This window comes from Malus sylvestris, chromosome 10 (assembly GCF_916048215.2).
Source record: "Malus sylvestris chromosome 10, drMalSylv7.2, whole genome shotgun sequence".
In the NCBI taxonomy this organism is placed as follows: domain Eukaryota; kingdom Viridiplantae; phylum Streptophyta; class Magnoliopsida; order Rosales; family Rosaceae; genus Malus; species Malus sylvestris.
Genome location: NC_062269.1, coordinates 7,820,299 through 7,842,413, shown reverse-complemented (window position 1 = coordinate 7,842,413; position 22,115 = coordinate 7,820,299). Strand labels below are relative to the sequence as shown.

Below are 22,115 nucleotides of genomic sequence, written 5' to 3'. Positions count from 1 at the left end.
AATAAATTAATTAAATTATCATTATACAATATTTTTGCATATATTTGTTGCATATTTGTTTGCATATATATTTGTGTTTGCCTGCATGAATATATGAACCTGAAGTTCTTAATTACTTTGAAACCCGAAGTTTCTTATAAACATGCCTTATTTGAAAACCTGAAGTTTTCTCTTAAACATATCATCCATGAAAACCCGAAGTTTTTCATGCAAAACTAAACCAATACATGTCTATTAGAACCTGTATGTTCTACTCCTATGTGAATGGATTGATTTTTCTCCATTACACTAACCACATCTTGTCCATCTATTTGTGATAGGAACATGTCGAATTTGAACAAACTCGACTTCACCGCTTTGGAGGTCTCTGGAAGGAACTACCTCAAGTGGGTTCAAGATGTGAAGCTCCACCTCACTGCCAAGAACTTGCGTCCTGCTATTGAAGAAGCAACAACTGAACCTGTTGGCGAAGCTGAAAAAGCCACTGCTATGATCTTCATCCGAAGACATATTCATGACGCTCTGCAAACTGAGTACCTTGCTGAGGAGGATCCACGTGCATTATGGGTCGTTTTGGCTGATCGTTTCGATCACCAAAATGACATATTCTTGCCTGAAGCATGACACGACTGGCAGCACTTGCGCTTCCAAGACTTTAAGTCTGTGAATGAATATAATTATGAAGTTTGTCGAATCCGATCACTTCTCAAGTTTTGCAATGAAACTTTGACTGAAGAGGATCTCCTGGAGAAGACCTACTCGACCTTCTCTGCTTCTAATATTGTCCTGCAGCAACAATATAGAGCTCAGAAGTTCACTAAGTTCTCGGATTTGATCTCTGTTTTACTTCTTGCTGAAAAGCAGAACCAGCTGTTGATGAAGAATCATCAAGCTTGACCTACTGGGGCTACTGATGTGCCTGAAGCACATTATAGCACTAATCAGCACCCAAAACGCCAACAGAGGCGTGGTAAGGGCGGCCAGAAGCCATCCCACCAAGGTTAACAAAGTCAAGGCTCATCCAAGGGAGGAAACAAAGCCCAGAAGCGCCCAAACCTCGCTCCCAAGGCCCCGAACTTCAAGAATAAGGGCAAAGCACTTGCCACAATGAATGACGATATGTGATTACTTTTCGATACCTTATCAGTTTGGTAGTTTTCGAAAAACTGGATATGCAGCTGATGGACGTAGTAACCGCGTATCTCTATGGGGATCTTGATACGGAAATTTATATGAAAGTTCCCGAAGGACTTACATTGACTGGTTCAAATATTTTCAAACCCCGGAACACGCTCTCAATTTGGCTGAGGCGTTTACTATACGGTTTGAAACAATCCGGAAGAATGTGGTATAACCGTCTGAGTGAGTATTTGACTAGTCAGGGATATGTGAACAACGAACTATGCCCTTGTGTGTTCATTAAGAAGTCACATTTCGGATTTGCGATTGTTGCAGTATATGAATCTTATCGGAACTCCTGAAGAGCTCGCGAGAACTGCTTCGCACCTGAAGTCGGAATTTGAGATGAAAGATCTAAGAAAGACTCGATACTGTCTCGGTCTCGAGATAGAGCATTGTTCGGATGAAATCTTAGTACATCAATCGAACTACACCCAGAAGGTGTTGCGCCGTTTTAATGAGGATAAAGCGAAGTCTTCGAGTACTCCTATGGTCGTTCGTACGCTAGATGCAAAGCGAGATCCCTTCCATCCGAAGGAGGATGATGAAGAGATTTTGGAGCCTGAAGTTCCTTATCTAAGTGCGATAGGCGTTTTATTGTACTTAGCTGAATGCACTAAACCCGACATTTCCTTCACTGTTAATCTTTTGGCAAGATACAGCAATGCACCAACACGCAGACATTGGACTGGCGTGAAAGACATCTTCCGTTACCTTAAGGGTACTATGGATTTGGGCTTATTCTATCCCTACGAATCCTTGAGTGATGCCGCACCCTATGCTCATCGGGTTGATTCTCGCCTTGTTGGTTATGCCGACGCTAGATACTTATCTGATCCGCATAAGGCGCGTTCTCAAACGAGTTATGTCTTTACCGTTGGAGGCACCGCAATATCTTGGAGGTCAACTAAACAGACCTTAGTTGCCACTTCGTCTAACCATGCTGAAATTCTCGCCTTACATGAAGCAACTCGGGAATGCTTTTGGTTGAGAGCAGTAATGGGCCATATTCGAAGCTCCTGTGATCTTCATCCCGCCGTTAATGCCCCGACGACGATTTTTGAAGACAGCGCAGCTTGCATCGAACAGCTCAAGAAGGGTTACATCAAAGGAGACAACACCAAGCATATTGCGCCGAAGTTCTTCTTTACACATCAACAACAAGAGCATCAGAAGATTAAAGTCACGCAAATCCGATCACAAGACAATCTGGCCGACCTCTTCACCAAATCACTACCGAAGGCGACGTTTCAGAAGCTTGTTCATGGAATTGGTATGCGTAAACTTTCTGAGTTGTAACTTTGCTATTTCTCTTTGGAATTATGTCAAACTGAGGGGGAGTATCTTCTGGATACTTGCTTGATCTTAATGTACTCTTTTTCCCTACGATTAGAAGCATTTTTGCCACTGGGTTTTTGCTACCTAACTAGGTTTTAACGAGGCACCAACCTTGGGCTGGTCATATCCCTGATGACGTCCTGTAGACGTTTCTTTTGACTTTGCATTTCTCACGCATTTTTCCTTAGATTATGGATTTTGCCCCTACTTGGGTTTTTGCCATAGCCTTAGGGTTTTTAGTGAGACTTAATACTTATGCAAGTTCCTACCTTATTGAGAATAAGCGTTGTTCCTTGGAATCATTGCCGACGAGTCGACTTTCTCAACTTCTGCATGATGCTGAATCTACCTTAAGTATTTGCACACTCAAGGGGGAGTGTTGTAAACATTCCTAGAATAAGTATGATTGTGTAAATCCTAGATTAGATTTGATTCTAGTTATTTTTTTCCTATTACAACTTGTATTACTTGGAAGAAGGAATATCTTCTCTCCCTTTACTACTATAAATAAAGGCACAATGTAGGAGGGATAACAACACACACATTCCCCTACAATTCTACAAACACACATCTCTCTTCTCTCTCCCACTGCCGCCGGCCCTCTCTATTTTGTCAGATAAAAATAGACCACAACATAAGCTTAATAATGACAAGATAATAAGATCATCTCCAACCTTTGGAGTAATACTTAAAAGTTTTAGCCCAGAAACAATTTTTCTGCTCTAAATATTTTGACCTAAAATTTTAGCCTCAGATTATTAAATAATGAATTTAGACTATTTTTTAAAATTAACTTTTGAAAAAAATAAATCATGTTGACTATCCTAAATTTATTTTATGAACATTTTAACATAAAAATATTTAAATTCCAATAAATAGTGAAAAATCACTAAACTGATGTCAAGCATAAAGCAACATCTTCCTCAAAGGTCCAATACGACCTCTAATATGATTTTGCCATCTTGAAAATTTTGGAAATGGGAACAAATGGTTTTGGAAGAGGGTAGAAAGAAAAATTGGAAGAATTGTAGGAAAAATGTGAGTTTTGTGTGGATGTTTGAACAAATACATAGGTATTTATAAAGTTTTGGGTGAATTTTGAGTTAAATCATTTTTTTTAATTATTTTAGCCGTTGGATTTAAATTTGGACTATTAGATCTTTTTTTTACCGTTAGATTTAATTATATTCGATCTTAACCATTGAATTCAATAAATATATAAATACGAAACTAAAAATTAAATAAATTAAAGTGGACCATTAGATCTCCATGATCCATTTAAATTCTGGCTGTCAGATCACCAAAAAGAGCCGTTGAGCTTGTGTCACGGGCCGACAACAGCCCGACATACCCACGTGGGTGGACCAACAAAGCAGAGGAGGGCTGGGCTAGTGCGAGTGTGATGGGCCTTCGACGCGTCTGTGCTGGACGAGTCCAGTCCACTTCCTTTGTTCCACCCTCACATGTGGGCTCTACTACTAATTTTGGGCTAAATCTTAAGGAGAATTTGAGTTTTTTTTTTAAGTTTTAACACTTAACCCAATTTTAGAACAAGAGTTGGAGAGAAATGGGAGGGAAAGTTTAGGACTTACTCCCAGCGTTGGAGTTGGTCCAATACTTACATTCCTCATTATACTTTGGCTCAAGTTGGTACTCATGTTTTCTCAAAATCTCAAGATGTTGAGATTATTTGTTTGTAATTATTACGGTTATGGGGATAAGTTTGAGAATTGACAAAAATTAGCTACCTAGTAAAAAAATGTTTATTTCTAATGTAGAACAAATTGCCGAATGGAATGAAAACGCAATTAACCGAAGGAAGACAAAATGATGCAATAGTAATCTACAAATTTGGTGTCCGAACTCTAATTTTTGGGTCATAATACCTTTCTAAAAAGAGTGCAGAGTCCCAGTTCTTCTCACCATTTTTTCGTGACATATGATGGATTTAGCCATCTGAAGCTTCCAAAACCGTATTTTAAATTTTGTAATAAAAGTCAGACCTTTCAATTTACATCCACTCAATGTGTTCTTTTCCCAAAGACGCTTGAGCCTTTCCAAAGGTTGTGTTTAAGTCAAAGACGCTCCCAATGTAATGCATCCATTCATAATTAATCAATAAACCTTTTGGTTTTTCTCTCAAACGACTCCAGAAAATTTGGTTATTCGAGGACATACGTTTGTCACCCTCTACGCCCGTGCTGAGGAGAGCTAAAGTTTTAACGGTTTATTCAGTAATCTAGTTGTGCTTTCGTCAGGGAGGAAGCTAATGGAGTTGAACATTTTGGCACGGTGACTTTGTCCGAAGTTCCCCTTTGATATCTTGGATTTTCAACTAACTAATAGAAAGTTAAATTAGCTTCAAACGAGGGGATTGAAAGCCAAGGAAACTGAAGAAAAATCATGATGGGCCTATTTGACACCACGGGAGCTTCAAACTGAAGAAAACTCGCGTGTGTAGTTTCTCTTCCCTCAATATCGATCGTATGAAAAACAAAAAGCAAAACAACATTTGAATGAAACAACAGTAATCTTCCAAAAAAAAAAAAACAACAGTAATCTCATAGTTTCCAAAAAAACAACAGTAATCTCATACTTTCCAAAAAAACAACAGTAATCTCATTAAAGTTGTAAATATCAAATCTCTCACAAGCTGTGCATTATTTGTGCTCTTCCAAACTTCCAGTAAATAAATCACACAAATACAGGCTTCTTATTTTTAATTGTAAATAAGGACCAAACAAATAGACTACACGAACAAGCTTTTACCGTCGAAAACCAGCACCACCAGTCCTGTTTGTTGCTGAAGATGATCCGTCTTGCCTCTCTGGTTGTTATCTTGGCTGGACCATTGCCATTTCAGAGAAGCCCTCTTCTTCTCTTGTAGTCGCTAACTGTAAGTGTCAGTGCATGCCTCCTCCCGTCATTCTCCGGGACTTGGCACCCAACTGTTGCTTCTATTCGCTGCTTCCTTGCCAGGAACCCTTTCTGAGCTCCCTGTGGCCCGCCAAACTTTTGAAGAGCAGCCAATGAGATTGGCAGCTCAAAATTATGCTTTAGATTTGACTCTGTTCCAAAATCAACAGGGGCACTCGTATCAATCAGCTTCCCCGCACCAGCTGCAGCTTCCAAAGCTGCTGCAGTTGCTGCCATGCCAGCCCGTACTGCTCCCACCACAGCTGTCCCATTACTTTCTATATCTGCCAAGGCTCCATCAGCCACTGCTATTGCCTCTGCCTCCTCTTTTTGTTCACCGGGCTTTGACACATAGTAATTCCTTGACCTAGTCCATCTCCTTGAAAAAGGATCATAACCGGCCTCCCCCGCTTTCAAACCTATATTCTTAGGTTTTAATTCTGATGCATTCTTGAAATTCTCAACCCTGTTTTTTCTGTTCATCTCAGCAAGCCTAATAGCCTTGCTATCTTTCCCCTGTGATTGCCGGCGTGCTTCTAATTGCTGTAATCTTGTCTCGATCCTCTCCACCTCTGCATCATCTTGCTTGCTTTTTGCAACTTCCAACTCCCTCCTCAACCGGTCCTTCTCAAGCGCAATGTTTAATGGCCTTGACGAAGCAGACTTTTTCTCCTGTATCATCTGCTTCACAGTTGCGGCTGAGTAGACAAATGAGTTGGTTTTTTTTATGGCCTCCTTCTTTTCCAACACGTCCTCTTTGCTTGGCAATCGGCCACCACTTCTCTCCACCTCTCTAATCCACTGTTTAAACTCCTCCTCCAGCGGCGCTGAGTCGGAAATCATAGCCATCTGCCACCTGGCAGCAGAGTTCTCATTGCCCCAAACAACATTCAGATACTTATGTGTGGTTTTGTTCTCCAGTTTGTACTGTCGATCAGGATCTGATGCATCAACATTCCGGACCATGCAGAGCCTATAGATAGCCCCAGATTTTGACCTCCCAATTCCAACCCTCACAAAGCAACCCACAATTAACTCTTCAAAGAACGGCTCCATAAACCACTTTGCAAGTTTCGACCTTCGAATGGTAATCTCCTTTATATCATCAAAAGTTAGTCCCTCTGACCTTTCATCATCACTGTCAATCATTGCATCATCCCCTGATGATCCATCATCTTCACTACGAGACCTACTATCACTGTCACTCTGACTAGAGCTACTCCGACCCACTGCAGTGAAAGATTTCCTGTTCAGGTGTGAGAAACTTCGACTGCTTGAACTTCCTCCTCTAGAAGCATCTCTCAACTTGCGGTGAGCCTCAGGGTCCTGCTGCTTCAAACGTTTTGCTCGTAACTCATTCAATGCATCATCCTTGGCAGCTGCCCTGTCAGCAGATCTGGCTGATGAACGCACACGAGAGGACGGAAGAGGTGGAGTCTCTTTCCGGGACTGTGGGGCCTTTCCTTTGTCCCACTTTGGTCGGAACTTCTCCTTTAAACTCTTGTCATCTTTCTTCTGTGCTCTTTCAGACAGAATTAGCTCTCTTTGAAGTTCAGACATCTCTGCGAGCTTCCGCCTATCATCTTCATCCTTGTAAAGATCACTGCCAACATCAGATTCATTGCTGTCCCCACCACGATCTGAACCACTATCATTATAACCACCTTCTTCCTGGCTACCTTGTTCATCGTCTACTTCTGTTGGGTCCAGCCTCTTCTTCAAAGGAACTTGAGGTCCAGAGGGCTTCCTGCTTGCATAGCCACGACCATCATCAGAATCATCACCTCTGGAGTCACTTCCTCCATCAGAATATGAACCCCCACGTCTCCTCCTAGATGATGAATGTGAGTGTCGGTTTTTCCCCGATGAACTTGTTCTTCCCGCAGCCTCCAAGAGCAAATTTTCTAATTCAGCCATTATCCGCTGTCCCTTCCGGTATGTTTTGGTGTTTTACTCACGTTCCTGAAGAACTCATAAAGTCAGCATTTGAAAAGAATATAAAATCATCAACATATTATTTCCATCTGTTGGTTAAAAACTACTTCAACTTGATAGTAAACACATTAGTTTGTAACAAAAATTTTGAAACCTAAAAATTCTAATCTGCTACTAACAATTTTGATGACCGATAATAATTCACAATTTCACACAGAAGAAACTAGGGCTGGTTCGGTATGCGATACCGAACTGAAAACCAAGTCCCGATTCCCAAACCGAAGTTTTTGGGAATCCCAATTTCAAGACCGGATCCCAAACCAAATTTTCGGGAATCCTGAAATAGTTTCGGGGTTTTGGGACAAATTGGGAATACTCAAATAGTTTTGGGCTTTTGGGCTAATCTCAAAATGAGAGTATGTGTCAGAAGGTTTCCCATTAGGCCTAATCTCAAAATGTCGCTCAAACAAGAACTTCATACAAAGGCAACAGAAAGATATCAGTTTGAACATCAGAATGATAAAACTCTGAGATGGAAGAACTAAAAAATCAGCATTAACTGAAGCATGAAAGTACACAATGGCTAGTAAAAACCATATTTCACAGTTCACACAAACAAAGATTCCAACTTTGGACATTGAACAAGAGTTTGAAATGCTTCAAAGTGAAGAAAACAGATTTTCTTATTATATGTTCCACTTGAACTTGGATTCAATTGTGTCCATTAACTGCAACCACCACCCGGCCCCTGCCACCCCCTTTTTTCTTCTTTAACCACCTCATATGATATGCATTAACAACCAGAAAAAATTGGGCAGTCATAGTTTCTTCGGAACTGATAAAATCAAGTACCCACCTTTCGTTTCATGACGCAGTAAACAAAAAACCTGACTGCTAAAGAATTTATGAACCTCATTCACCTTTCCCCTAATTTCCAGTACTACAAAAGAACAACTTATTAAGTTACCATCACAAAACAAAACTACACAGGCCAGATTAATCACCAAAATTTCTAGTTCCAATTCGATTACTTTTCGATTTCTCATCAACCAAACTAAGCAAAAATGTCGAAATCAAAACAAGCACTCAATTTCCCAAAATAAAACCACATTTCAGAGCTAAATTCCAATTTTCAGGGCCAATGTCAATCCCAAAACACAAATAACCATTTTCAATTTCATTTCTTTCAAAAACGAGAAAAAACCAAAATAAATCAATTACCAAAACCAGCAATAAAAACGTTGGTGAGAAGAACATGCTCAGAGGGTAGAAACACTAAAATTTCTAATACTATCGTTCAGCCATTACATATCTTCTACCTCCATATCAGTTCCAAGTGCTAAATTTCACAAACCCTAATTTAAATTTCACAAACCCTAAATTTCAAACCCTAAATTAATTCCAAAATTTACCTGATTGGGGCAGAATCGGTGCACAGTGCACTGGAATCTGGATGAAGAAGTCGAGAGAGAGATCAGAGAGGTGAGCGGCGCCGGTGGCCGTGGCTCTGCCTCTGTGCCGTGAAGGAAGGCTCCTCCACAGTGAGGGTCTGAGGGATGAGAAGTCGAGAGAGAGAGATCAGAGAGGTGAGTCACTCGTGTGATATGGGTGTGGCCGGATTCTGAGGTGAGGTCGAGGAGGGTGGTGAGGTTGTATGAGGTGAGGTCGTCGAGTCGAGAAGAGACGGAGAGAGAGTGACTGAGTTGAGTTATCTGCGGGTTTGAACTTTGATTTGTATTCAACGGTTGAGATTAAATCTCGACTAAATCGGACGGCAATAACAATTTCAAATATATATTTAGAATTAAATAATATATATTTTTTTATTTCGATTAGATTCGGAATATATATTTAGAATTAAATAATATATATTTTTTTATTTCGATTAGATTCGGGATTACCGAATGAATGAAAGTGTGAGACCGATTCCTGTACCGAAATTTCAGGATCAGTTTGGTATTGAGTATCGAAAATTTTGGGATTTTCGATTTGAGATTTTTTTCGATTTGGTTTGGAATTTTCGACATTTTTTTCCACCCCTAGAAGAAACACAAGATATATCAAGATGCTTGGCTTCATCCTTTGTGAACCCATCTAAAATCATTCAACTACACACAAACTTCGAATTAGCGAGTAAACAAATTCCTCGAAAACAACATCTCCTTGCAACCCTAACATTGTATATGGAACACCCATCGCTTAAACTCCCTAAAATTTCCAGCTCAAAACCGACTCACAGAATGGCAACATGTCGAAAAATTTCCCCCAAAAAAAAAAACCTCCTTTCAACCCTAAGACTGCTCATGGAACACCCACTTCCTTAATTCTCAAAATTTCCAGCTCAAAACCAACCCCAAGACACTAGCAACGAGTTGAAAAACTTCTCAAAAACAATATCCCCTTTCAAACCCTAGGACCGTATTGAAAACCCGTTGCTCAAATTCCCACAATTTCCAGCTTAAACAACCAAATCCCAGAATTACAACTTCTGAATTTCAGACAATATTAATCCTTAATCTCTGCATATTACAACAAATATCGCTCAAAACCCAAAGGGTATTTAGTATTTACCGATTTTAATTCTTAAAACCAACCTAAAAAAACAAAAATTCTCAGCAAACAAGACAACGAAAGTAGTCAAATTTTTGGTATTCGAACAAACAAAGGGCAACAACAAGAAGAATAAATCAATCACTTGAACAAATCTGAGGGCTTTGGCGGTCAGATCTATCCGGATAATCCAACTGCGGCAGACAAAATCATGAAACCCGCTAAATTTAAAGAGCTTGTAAATTTTGAAACAGTTCTGCCTGTTTTAGGAAAGTTAATCAACTAACTGAGTCGACTCACTGATATTTTTTGGTTTTTGAGAAACTGCATGGAAACGACATGGCGTTTGGGATTAATATTGTCGATGACTGACGTTCGTTTGTACTATTGGACTAGGTGAGTCCCAAGTCTAGATTCAACACAATGAGATCGATAATCACTTATTCTTTGTTGCTTATTTTGGATGGTACTTTCTTTCTATTTTCAGGGGCCGTCAACTAGGGACGAATTCAGAATTTGAGCTTTGGGGTTCTAATGTTAAAAGTCAAGTTTTTTAGATAAAAACATTGCAGTTTACTCATTGAGGCATTTCATCAAACACTTAAGCTTGTTGTCGTGAGTTGAGCTATGTTGCGCAATATGTCAATATATATTGATATTTACCGAGCAATCTGATGAGTGTTGAAGTGTTATCGACACAACCTGTGAATGCTGCCGAGATATGCTTAGGAAGCATTACATCAAATATTTTGGGACTTGTATCAAGCACTTGGTGGCACAAAAGGAACTCGTATCAAACATTTAGAGGTCCTCAGAAGACCTTCAGATGCTTGTTCTAGCCTTTAGGTACACTTACACTTGGGATCACCTTTGTCGCAATGTACATCCGCCCTTGCCGTCAACCATCCCCAATTGACATTAAATAAAAACGTATGTCGAGTTTAGTAACGGGAGCTTATTACTAAATAGAGTATTAAAGTAATTGATAATAATTGAGATAAAACTCAAATGTATAAAGTATTTGAAATCTACTTCCGCAATTGATTTATTATTTTAAAATCATATTAAGCACGTTCTACGTTACTTGATTGGGTAAGGCATCCCACTTGCCAAGGGCAAGGATTGGTTGAAACGACAGATAAAGAAAGAAAGATGCTACCTTTAGCTAGTTCTTACAAGTCAACACTTCATTTTTTGTCATGCAACACGACTGATGAAAGAATAACGTATAAAGGTATCTTCTAATTATTAAGACGTCTTAAACTTAATTTTGTATACTTATGGGAAATTTTTATTCTTGTTCTCTAAATCGAATAAAACCGACATAAATGTAGTTCCATTACCTAGATATTTAGAACGAATATGCGCACTTTATACACCTGAATTCAAAATTTATCCGCAGTTTATATTAGTTTAATCTTATAACTAATTGATTGTATTAAAAAAATCAAACATATTCTATTTTTATGGATTCATTACCATAATGATTCGACGTGAAAACAGAGTATCGGGTCTTGACCATCTGATGCCCTCCTTTCATTTTTTATTTGGACTTAAAACTGACAGAAGATCTCACTTAAAGAGAGAAGATTTTGTTGTTTGTATTCTATTTTTATTGTCAAGTTTGTAGTAAATTCGTCATACATTTTCTAAACTGAACTTAACTCTCTCTCTCTCTCTCTCTTTCTTGTTCGTTAAGGAAAGATTGAATTGGAACAAATACAGCACAAGTACATCACCGTACAAGGCCTAAAGCTCCACGTTGTCGACATCGGAACAGGTCATAATATCTTTCTCCCCATTTCCTCATCCGTACGCCGTACTTATTATTCTTAGTAAAATCGAACACGAACATAATCGATCAAAAGCCGTCTTTCTCTGTTTTTATATAGGTCTCAATGTGATCGTGTTCCTCCATGGTTTCCCTGAAATTTGGTACTCGTGGCGGCACCAGATGATTGTTCTGGCCCCACTCTGGCCTCCGAGCCATTGCTCCCGACTACAGCGGATACGGACTCTCCGACCCGCCTCCCCAACCCGACAAGGCCTCCCACCGCGTCCTCATCAGTGACTTCCTTGATTTCTTGATTCCCTTGCTATTCCCATGATACAAACTTTTCAGATACCCTTTTTTGTTTTTAATTTTGGCCTTTTTTTATTTTTAATTTTGGCTAGAAATTCAGCTTCGAATTTGAAACTTGGTTCTTTGTTTCATTAATCATTGTTTGCATGATTGTTATTACAAGTTTGATTGAAAAAAGCAATTTGTTGTAATCAAATTTAGATGACAGTTGTGATTTTTGAATTCTCATTTTCTACGCACGTTTGTTCATACTTTTTAGGTAGAATAAATAAAAGAAGAATTAAGGATACAAACAAAACGTGAGAGTGTAGCAGGAGAACACGAGAGTGTGAAAATTACTACAACATGCATTTATTTTGCTTTGGCTGGTTTTGTTGTTTATCTTGCAAATGAAAAGCTTATTGTTTGAAGGATTATAACATTTGCATTTCCTTATGTGCCAATCATATTATGTAGCGAGATCATAAGAGAATTGCAATGTAACACGTTTGATCATAAATTTTAGGGTTGTTTAGATAGAGACCCATACAACTCATATACCTCGGGTAAAAACCCATCCATGAATAAACATCCAATAAAAACCTAAAATTTAAATAAATTGCCACATAAAAAATAAGTAACCTATTAATATAAGTTATTTACAATTTATGCCACAACTTTCTATAACTATGCTCATACAACCATTATTAGCCAACCATTATGGCTAACGTTTTTAACAATTTCTTTTACCATCTAATAATGAATTAATATAATGCATTACCATATCTCTTGACTATGTAATTTTAGATAAATTATTTTGCGAACACAAAAACATCAAACATATATATAATAGTAAAACATAAAATAGAAGATACATTTTTTTGAAAAGTTAAATTGTAGGTAAATTAAATTCATACAAAACCAAAGTTGTAGATACACTATTGTTGTAAAAAAAAGGTAAATTTTTTAATGTAAAATTGTAGATACATTATTGACATACCCCGTCCCGAAAGAGGGCATGCTGGCCGCACGTGAGAGTGACGTAACCATTTACACAGTTCGGAAGCTTTAAAGATACAATTACTAAGATATAACACCCGAGGGTGAATCCTACTTTTGTGAATTCTGTCAGAACACCGTGGGAATCCTCGTGAGCCACCAACACTGCTAACTAGAACCTGGAGGGACGCAAAACAAGATTGAGTGGGTCAATAAAAAAAAAGCTTTTCGAAAATATTTCAGTTAATAACATTTCTAACCCCTCGCTGTAAAACATGTATACTTTCCCAGAAAAATAGTATATAGTATGCATATAAATCTTCAAATATCTCAATTCACAAATCTTTATCAAAACCAGAAAGTATGTCATGCAATAAGCGTCAATAACAGAATAAAGATGCATCAATATAATAGGTGACATAATGAATCAACCGGAGACACACCCCGTCCCGAAGGAGGGCATGCTGGCTGTCACGTGAGAGTGACGTAACCATTTACACAGTTCGGAAGCTTTAAAGATACAATTACTAAGATATAACACCCGAGGGTGAATCCTACTTTTGTGAATTCTGTCAGAACACCGTTGGATTCCTCGTGGCCACCAAAGCTCTGCTATCTTGAACCTGGAGGGGCGCAAAACAAAGTTGAGTGGGTCAGTAAAACAAAGTTTTTCGAAAACATTTCATTTAACAACATTTCTAACCCCTCGTTGTAAAACCTGTATACTTTCCCAGAAAATAGAGTATATATAATCATATATAACAGCAAAACTCAAATCATAAGTCTTTAATCCTTTTCAAGAAAATATGCCATGCTATGCATCAAAACATAATAAGGATGCAACATTATAACAGGTGAAATAAGGAATCAACCGGACCCTCCTTCGGGACGGGGTATGTCATTATTGTCACAGTAGGTAAATTAGTTTCATATAAAATTAAAAAGTAGGTAAATTATATTCATAGAAAAATAAAATTGTGGATATATTGTTGTTAAATAAGAATAGGTAAATTTTTATCCTGAAATTTGAACAATAGATAAATTATTTTTGTACATACATTAATTTTTTTTTAAATTAAAACAATAGGTACATCATTAGCTTCACAAATTATACACAGTAGGTAAATTATTTTTGCTAAAACTAAACAATAAGTAAATTATTTTTGAAGATACATTAGTGTTGTAAAAATTAAATAATAGGTACATTATTACACCACAAATTTGATATGATAGATAAATTATGGTATAAATTTGTAGTTGGCAAAAAAAAAAATTATAGGTACATTATTTTATTGATAAATATTTTATAAGATAGACTATTTCTCTAAAAAAATATATTTAAATTGAAAAATGTTCTTAAGATTAAGAAAACGTGCCAAATTAATTCCTATATCAAATTAGAAGCAAATTTTATGGAGTGAGAGAAACATGAATCAACCAATTAATTACAAAACGTGGAAATCTCGAATTCTCATATAACATGCAATGCATTTAGAATATTAGTGCCTTTTTTATTTTTGTAAAATCATTAATCCTTCTTAAAATCTGCATATGTTTAATTGTGCACATTAAACATGCAAAAATGGGTATTTTAGGCATTCAAAAAAATTAAAATGTGTAGAGTCAAACATATAATTAATTGAATTTGCTTATGTGGAGTCTAGTAATTGGGTTTTATTTTGAGTAAAAAGGTTATGTCAAGTTTTATATGAAAGAAATTGAGTTTAAGGGGTTAAAGTCATATTTTCAGTAAATTTTACGTAGGTTTTCCTCGTCGGAAAGGACTTTGGAGCTCGGCCAGCGTACTTATTTGCCCTTGCGTACCCAGAGAGGGTCTCGGGAGTTATAACAATCGGAGTGCCAATCATGCCACCAAGCCCTCTAAAATTCGATAAAAACCTCCCTGAGGGCTTCTACATTTCAAGATGGCAGGTGTGCATTTTCTTGGTCTTGTTATCCATATCTATGCCATGACTAGCTTGCTTACAAGTTACAATTTACTGTTACCTCTATTATAGGAACCTGGCCGAGCAGAGACTTATTTTGGGTGCTTTGATGAAACAGTTGCTCAGAACATTTACATCCTTTTCTCCATAAGTGAAATACCAATAGCTGCAAAAAACCAGAAGATCATGGACGTGGTGGATCCATCTACCCCTATTCCCCCTTGGTTCACCGAGGAAGATCTTGCGGCATATGCAGCTTTGTATGAGAAATCGGGCTTCCAAACTGCACTGCAAATTCCGTATAGGTAACGCATTTGATCTTCGATTCACTGTCACTTCCGCATACTAGAAGAGTTAATGAAAAAAACATTGTTATCGAATCATCAGACCTATCATTTGAAATTAGTTTAACCCTGTTAACTTGGATTCAAGTTGTTAGTACACGTTAATGATTTCTTGAACTTTACGTTATGTATTGGTAGGGTACTTAGAGAAGAATCCGGCTTGATGAATCTAATTGTTAAAGATCCAGCACTTTATTTAATGGGAGGCAAGGAGGATTATGTAAACAAATTTCCAGGGATAGATTATACATCGACATTGGGAGGGTGAAAAAGTTTGTCCCCAATTTGGAGATTCAATACATGTCCAAAGGATCGCATTTCGTTCAAGAACAATCGCTGGCGAGGTTAATCAGCTTATCATTACCTTCCTTGGAAAGCACGTTTGATTGCTATTGTGTGGAACCAAAAATAATCACAAGGCGACACGTGAATTTTTTGGTAAAAGAGGACAAAAATACCCTTGAGGCATACCGAGATTCCTACGCTCGAGCGGCGGACAATCATCCTCAACCAAGTCAAAAATGCTCCAAAAAAGGTAACCAATTCCAATTTATCTCATCCATCCTCATTATAGGTAATTACTTCATAACCTATAAATTATCCCATAAAAATAGAGATTAATTGGCTAATTAATGAATTAATTCCTAATTAATTCATTAATCACCAAATTAATCCCCCATTATACCCCAAAAATCACACCAAGGGCCGGCCATTCCCATCCAAAAAGAGCCTATCATATTCTCTACCTTTTCGACAATTTTCCCTTTTTAATTATTTGGTAACTCCTAATTAAATCTAAATTAAACCCAAAAAACCCTAGCCACCTCCTATCCCTATAAATATACTCTCATTCTCACCAAAAAGCCAATTCCAACACTTTGGCAAAAATCTCAAAATTCTCTAAACACCATTTCTCTCTAAATTCTAACTTTGGCATCGGAGGTTCTTCGGCCAAAGCCCCCCCCATTCATCGTGGGCGCGTGAGGCTCTTGGCCTTAACCTAAGGTGTTAATTGTTTTGTAGGTGCAAAATTGTCCAAGATCAAGGAGGAAGAAATTTGCAACCACATATTGCATGCATGAAGATTGTAGAGACGAAGTGTTATTTATAGAAGGCTTTTGCAAAGGTTTTATGCATGTGATTCGATAATCTGAACAATATTTTATCTTAATTTATACAAAAGATTGCTTTGTAATTTTGACGTGTAATGTTTCTCAAATACTACAGTAAGACTTCATTTGTTGCACGCTTTATTAAGATAGGAATTTGAGGTGAAAGTCATGCAATATGGCAGTAATAATTGAATATTGAACTTGTCATTCATGTGAGTTAAACATTACCATCTTGCTCACACGTGGAAATGAGAATCACAAATTATAAAAAAGGTGAAAACTCATATTTTTAAAGATTATTTAGCCAAAAATCAATAACACTATGTTTGAATGAGAGAAATAAACATGGAATTTGGATTAAAATTAGAATTTATAAATTGACATACACTAATTCCCTTGTTTGAATTCATAAATATAAAAATTTAGAATTTCCGCGTAAAAAAAAACTTGTAATTTGGAACCTCTAATTCCCAGATTTAAATTCCATGTAAATAGGTGTCATTTCTTAATTTCTATGATTGAGAGTTTAAAAATAAAAAATTCCGTATTCAAATCCATTGTTCTTTTAAGTTAACCAAATAAGATAATTCACAAATTCTAAAAAATAAAATCCCGTCATTTCAAAATTTCTTAGTAATCTTAAATTTCTTCATCCAAACATAGTGTGAGATCAAGAGAGAGAGAGAGAGAGAGAGAGAGAGAGAGAGAGAGAGAGAGAGAGAGAGAAATGAGCGAAAGGAGTGAAAGACAATAAGAGACTTGTACTGAGTTGGAGATCGGCAAAAGACAAACAAGTACTCTATATTTTGCCACATGGATGACACGTTAACCTGAGTGACATTTAAGAAAAATTTAATGAAGCTAACAATATACGATAAAATGAGACACGTTTACATATTTTAGAAAGTAAGTAAATTGGATCAAAATAAGTTTGAAGAGGCAGAGTGAGAATTTTTCACACTTTCAATGGTGCACCAGTAATTAAGCCTTTTAACTGTTGTCTAAATAAATTTGAAACGGATATATGAGTTAGAATATATTTTTTTCAAGATGCTTATAGATTTTCATGTACATGCTAATTTTGTTCATGACAATTAGGACCTTCATATGCATGTATAGTTGTATTTCCTAAAATACCACTCATGCATGATGATGGAGTTGCATGGTTTATGCTCTTCCTTGTTAATAATGCTGCTAAACTCAATGTCTGCAACTTTATTCAGTCAGAGGATTAACTTTCTTGTTAACTGGTTGTTCAAAATTCTACACATTTTGTTTTAGTTAATTTGTTAGTGTCAATCACAACCTGAAATCTCAAGGTGCATTTGTTGTATCGGACTGGACTAGCTTCAGGGACTAAACTGGACTGGCTTAGACTAGACTAAGCTGGACTAACTTAGTGAAGCGTTTGGTGCAGTGTCGGACTAAGAAGCAGGACTATAATATTATATTATTTAATCTATATTTATTAATATTTTTTTAAAAATTTAATCTATATCAATTAATATTTTATTATTTCTTTATCATTTTCCATTTGTTCTAGACTCATCTTCTTCTCTGATATCTATGCATCTCTCTTTATCATTTTCCATTTTTAACTCCGCCGTCCGTCTCCTCCTTCCCCCTTCCTTTTTCTTCTGTTTCACATATGTACCACTGTCCCCTCTCCCCTCTCTCCCCTTGTATTCATTTCGTTTAGCCTCCAAGGAAGCGCTTGGAGCAGGAGCTGCGGTGTGGCAGAAGGATCTCAAATTGCGAAGATCGTTTTTGGATCCAAAGTTCTTTAGGCAAAGACCGTTATCTCTGTTTTATGGGTCTAATTCCAGTTCAATCGACAAAAATGGAGAACCCATTTCTGCATATCGATTAAGTGTTAAGTGTTCTTTTGTCTGTTCGCCGGGAAATTTGGGATGTGGGTTCATTGGGAAGCAAATAGGGGGTTGGGTTTGCTGGGTTCGCAGGATGATGGAGATTGGCAAAAAGGCTAGATTTTGATGACTGGGTTCGCAGGATGTTGGTGGTGGTGGAGACGGGATTAGCAATCTCGTATGTTTCGAGGGGTTTAGCTAAGATCAGTGAGTGAAGGACTTAGTCGGCACGAGTCCGAGCTAATCCCATTTAACTTAGTCCCTTGCTATACCAAACATGGGTTATTAGTCCTAGCTAGTCCAGTCCTAGCTAAGAAGGTCAAACAAACGAGGCCTCATAGTTACAATATCTTTTTTCGATGGGCTATACAGAACATGCCCCAGTCTATAGGTGCAGATGTTGGTGGTCTGTTACTTCGAGTGTTAGAACTCCACCCTCCAGCCGAAGAGTGGCATAGGCGCAATATGTATGGTGGGCGCCGACCTTGGTTTGATCCAGATGATATGGGTCCTCAAGATGATAACCCCAAGCTATGCAATTCTTCAGACCCACCTAATTCCGGATCTTCGGAAAGTTGGTATTATGGAGTCCATGGCCTATTGCCGAGGAAGCACAGGATGTCTGAAAGAGATGCAACTTGATTTTGCAAGTGGTGGATCTGGGCGGCGTATGGGGTGTATCTTGGTATAATGGGATCACAGAGAGATATTGTTACGCATTTCATTTAATTACAATTGATTTTCCAAGTGGTGTATTATTCTAATGAATAGAATATTTCTATCTAACTTTGTTCGTTTCAAATTTATTTCTTCTATTCTCTTAATATAGCTTAAATAAGTAATATCAATTGTGAAAAAAATGTACATTTGAAGTCAATAGATAAGTTGTTTTGATACAGTTTGAATTTTCAACATTCTAAAGTATGAGCACAAGTAAATCCAATGTGGTTAGACATATATCATACTCATTCTTCAACTATTAAGGTGATCTCCAAACGAAAGGGCTAAACATAGTTCTACCCATAATTATATCCTTGCAAAAAATTGTTTTAAATAAATAGTGCCATGCCATATTCATATACTAACGGTATTCCCTCGGCCTCATCTTTTGCCGTATGGATTACACGTTAACGTGAGCAATATTAAAGAAAAACTTAATGAACTAATGGTATACGATAAAATGAGATACGTTTACATATTTTGAAAGTAAGTAAATTGGATCAAAATAAGTTTCCAAAGGCAAAGTAAGATTTTTTCACACTTTCAATGGTGCATCAGTAATTAAGCCTTTTAACTGTTGTCTAAATAAATTTGAAACAAATATATGAGTTAGAATCAAGGTATTAAATATCGGTAATATTGAAAATATCGGTAGTCCGAAAACACGGAAATATCGATGGAAATATCGGGATAATATCGATATCGATAAAAATTACATGGAAACCACGGAAATTGTAAGAAAAACTTGGAAATTTTTATTGAAACTTTGCAGGATGTTTATTTAGTCAATTATCTATTAGTTTATCACAAAAAATTGGAAGGAAATGCATTGCATGATGGATTTAACATTATCAAGTTGATTATATAGCGAGCTGACAAACATTGTGAGTGTAGAAAATATGTAGTAATTAATAAAAGAAGTCTAAACACACCATAATCATTTATATATAATGAATTAGTACAATATTTTACACTTTATACATTGCATGGTAAGATACATGAGTGACTTAGTACCACATAGAGTTCCTATGAGGTTCAAAATTTTCACTATCTTCATCATCTCTATGTGTAGAGCGAGTGTATTGTGAAGAGTAGTTATCAAATGATAAATCCCCAAAATAGTTTTGCATGTAATTGTTAACATGCCACCCATATGGATCCGAGATTGGTTGACGTTGTCCATAAGCAAAATCATTTGAAGATTGAGTCTCGGATTATTTCCATGAGTTGCTCGATTCCATCCCAACATGAATGGGATATGAAGGGTAGGGAAATGGTTGGTTATGAGTATTACCATAGTTACTACTTCCCGTTCCAACAGAGTCCGAAGTTCTAGATAACGAGTCATCTTCTTGACTTGACAAAATCCCCTTGCCTCTTTCTCTACGAGTATAGTCCTTCCCTATGGCACCAATTCCTGGTCCTGCCCGCCTACTGCCATGGTCATCATCTTATGTTGCATGCGTGAAGTTTGCCTCACCAGTGAAGGGTCTCATAAATCCGGGAGGTGGTCCAACATAGTTTCCATATCCACCACCACTACCTCCAGCTCTACTATATCCTTCATCATTCCCACTTCCGGTGGTAGGTGAGTCTCCTGATCTTGTACTAGATCTATCATTAGTATCAGCACGATGTTGTGGTTGTGTAGGATTGGAAGAAGGTGGAATTCCAGTGTTTCTTGGTCTTGGGCGCAAAAGTTCTTCCAAAGAGTCAGCGCTGCTAGATCCCACCTCCTCATCTAATACTCTTTCTACATTTATCCCTTCATTACGTGCTTCTTCAGCAACTCTGGGAGCTGGGTTGCCTTCATCATCATCTAAGTTAAGAGGTCTAATCCATTGATAAAGTTGGTTAACCTCTGTATCATCATCTTCACCAACAATATCAAACACATCTAGTGGGTCACCACGGTCGACATGATCTATTTCTGCTTCCTTATCTCGAATTTGAAGTTTCATGTTGTAGTAGCAATAAACTAATTTTTCCAAGCTACTATGAGCCAACTTATTTATTTGCTTTGTGTGTATGAGTGCAAATGTGCTCCAATTTCTTTCACAAGCAGATGAGGAAGCTGTTTGTGATAATACTTTGATTGCTAACTTTCTCACAGTTGGTGCATCGTTCTCATACATGATCCACCATTCAGCTACAATGAAAAACAACGTTGATAAGCCTAATAACTCCAACAAATTCTATTATAAACTTATAGTGAAATATGTTTATACTCACTAGGAGACATATTTGTTCGAGCAACAACTGATGTTGGTTCTCCAAAAGTTCTTCTTGCATCTTTAAACCATGTTAGCTGAATTCAATAAATCGTGTTAGTTTAATCCAACAAAGTAATTATTATAATTTAAGTAATTGTGTACCTCATTTCCAAATTGGCCAACTGCTGGTGATGCAGGGTCTAATTTAGAGTATACATTATGTACAGCACGTATAAGGGTACCATCATCTCCAACATCGGGTCTGTATTGGTATCGGAGATTCAAATAATATGTTGTTCAAAGAAACACATACTTTAATAAGAGAAATAATACTTATGCAACTAAAGAAATGAATTGTAAATTATGACATAATTTATACCTGCTGCATGCAAATCGTGATATAATGTTGTATACCATCGGTCTTCAATTATCTTTATGACCCACCTTGCACCATGTTTTCTTTCCAATTCATCCTTCACTACACGCATCAACTCATATACTGCTCCCATAGTAGGATACACTTCTGTGTCAATGATCCGTAAAACTTTGTAAAGAAGTTCAAACACTTGGCACACATGTTCTGATTGAGTCCAAAAAGCATGATCAAGCACTATACTTTCCACCATACGACCTGCATTTGAGCGGCTCAAATTGTGGTTGGCCCAATCGTCACTAGTGAATAGTTGCTTCAACCCTGCTTTCTTCTTAAGTAAGTTGTCTAATGCAATATAGTTGGTGGCGAATCGAGTGGTAGCTGGACGAATAATTTCTCCTTTGCAAAATTCACGCATCTTTGCCAACAACCAACCGTGATTGTAAATATAATTTGTGATCGTTCTAGCTCTTTTTACCACAGTAGCAACATTCTCTCTCTTCCCCATTGCCTCAAACATGAGATCAATACAATGTACTGCACATGATGTCTAAAACACA

General features: G+C 37.4%; 1 protein-coding gene and 1 pseudogene across 1 annotated transcript; one reads left to right on the top strand and one right to left on the bottom strand.

The window, feature by feature from the left end:
• Positions 1–5,113: 5,113 nt before the first annotated feature.
• Positions 5,114–7,424, bottom strand: LOC126584940 (protein RTF1 homolog). The gene has a single exon (XM_050249310.1). It carries the CDS (start codon positions 7,348–7,350, stop codon positions 5,377–5,379), a length of 1,974 nt encoding a protein of 657 aa, XP_050105267.1. The 5' UTR covers positions 7,351–7,424; the 3' UTR covers positions 5,114–5,376.
• Positions 7,425–10,282: 2,858 nt separating this feature from the next.
• Positions 10,283–15,655, top strand: LOC126584189 (uncharacterized; annotated as a pseudogene).
• Positions 15,656–22,115: the final 6,460 nt, after the last annotated feature.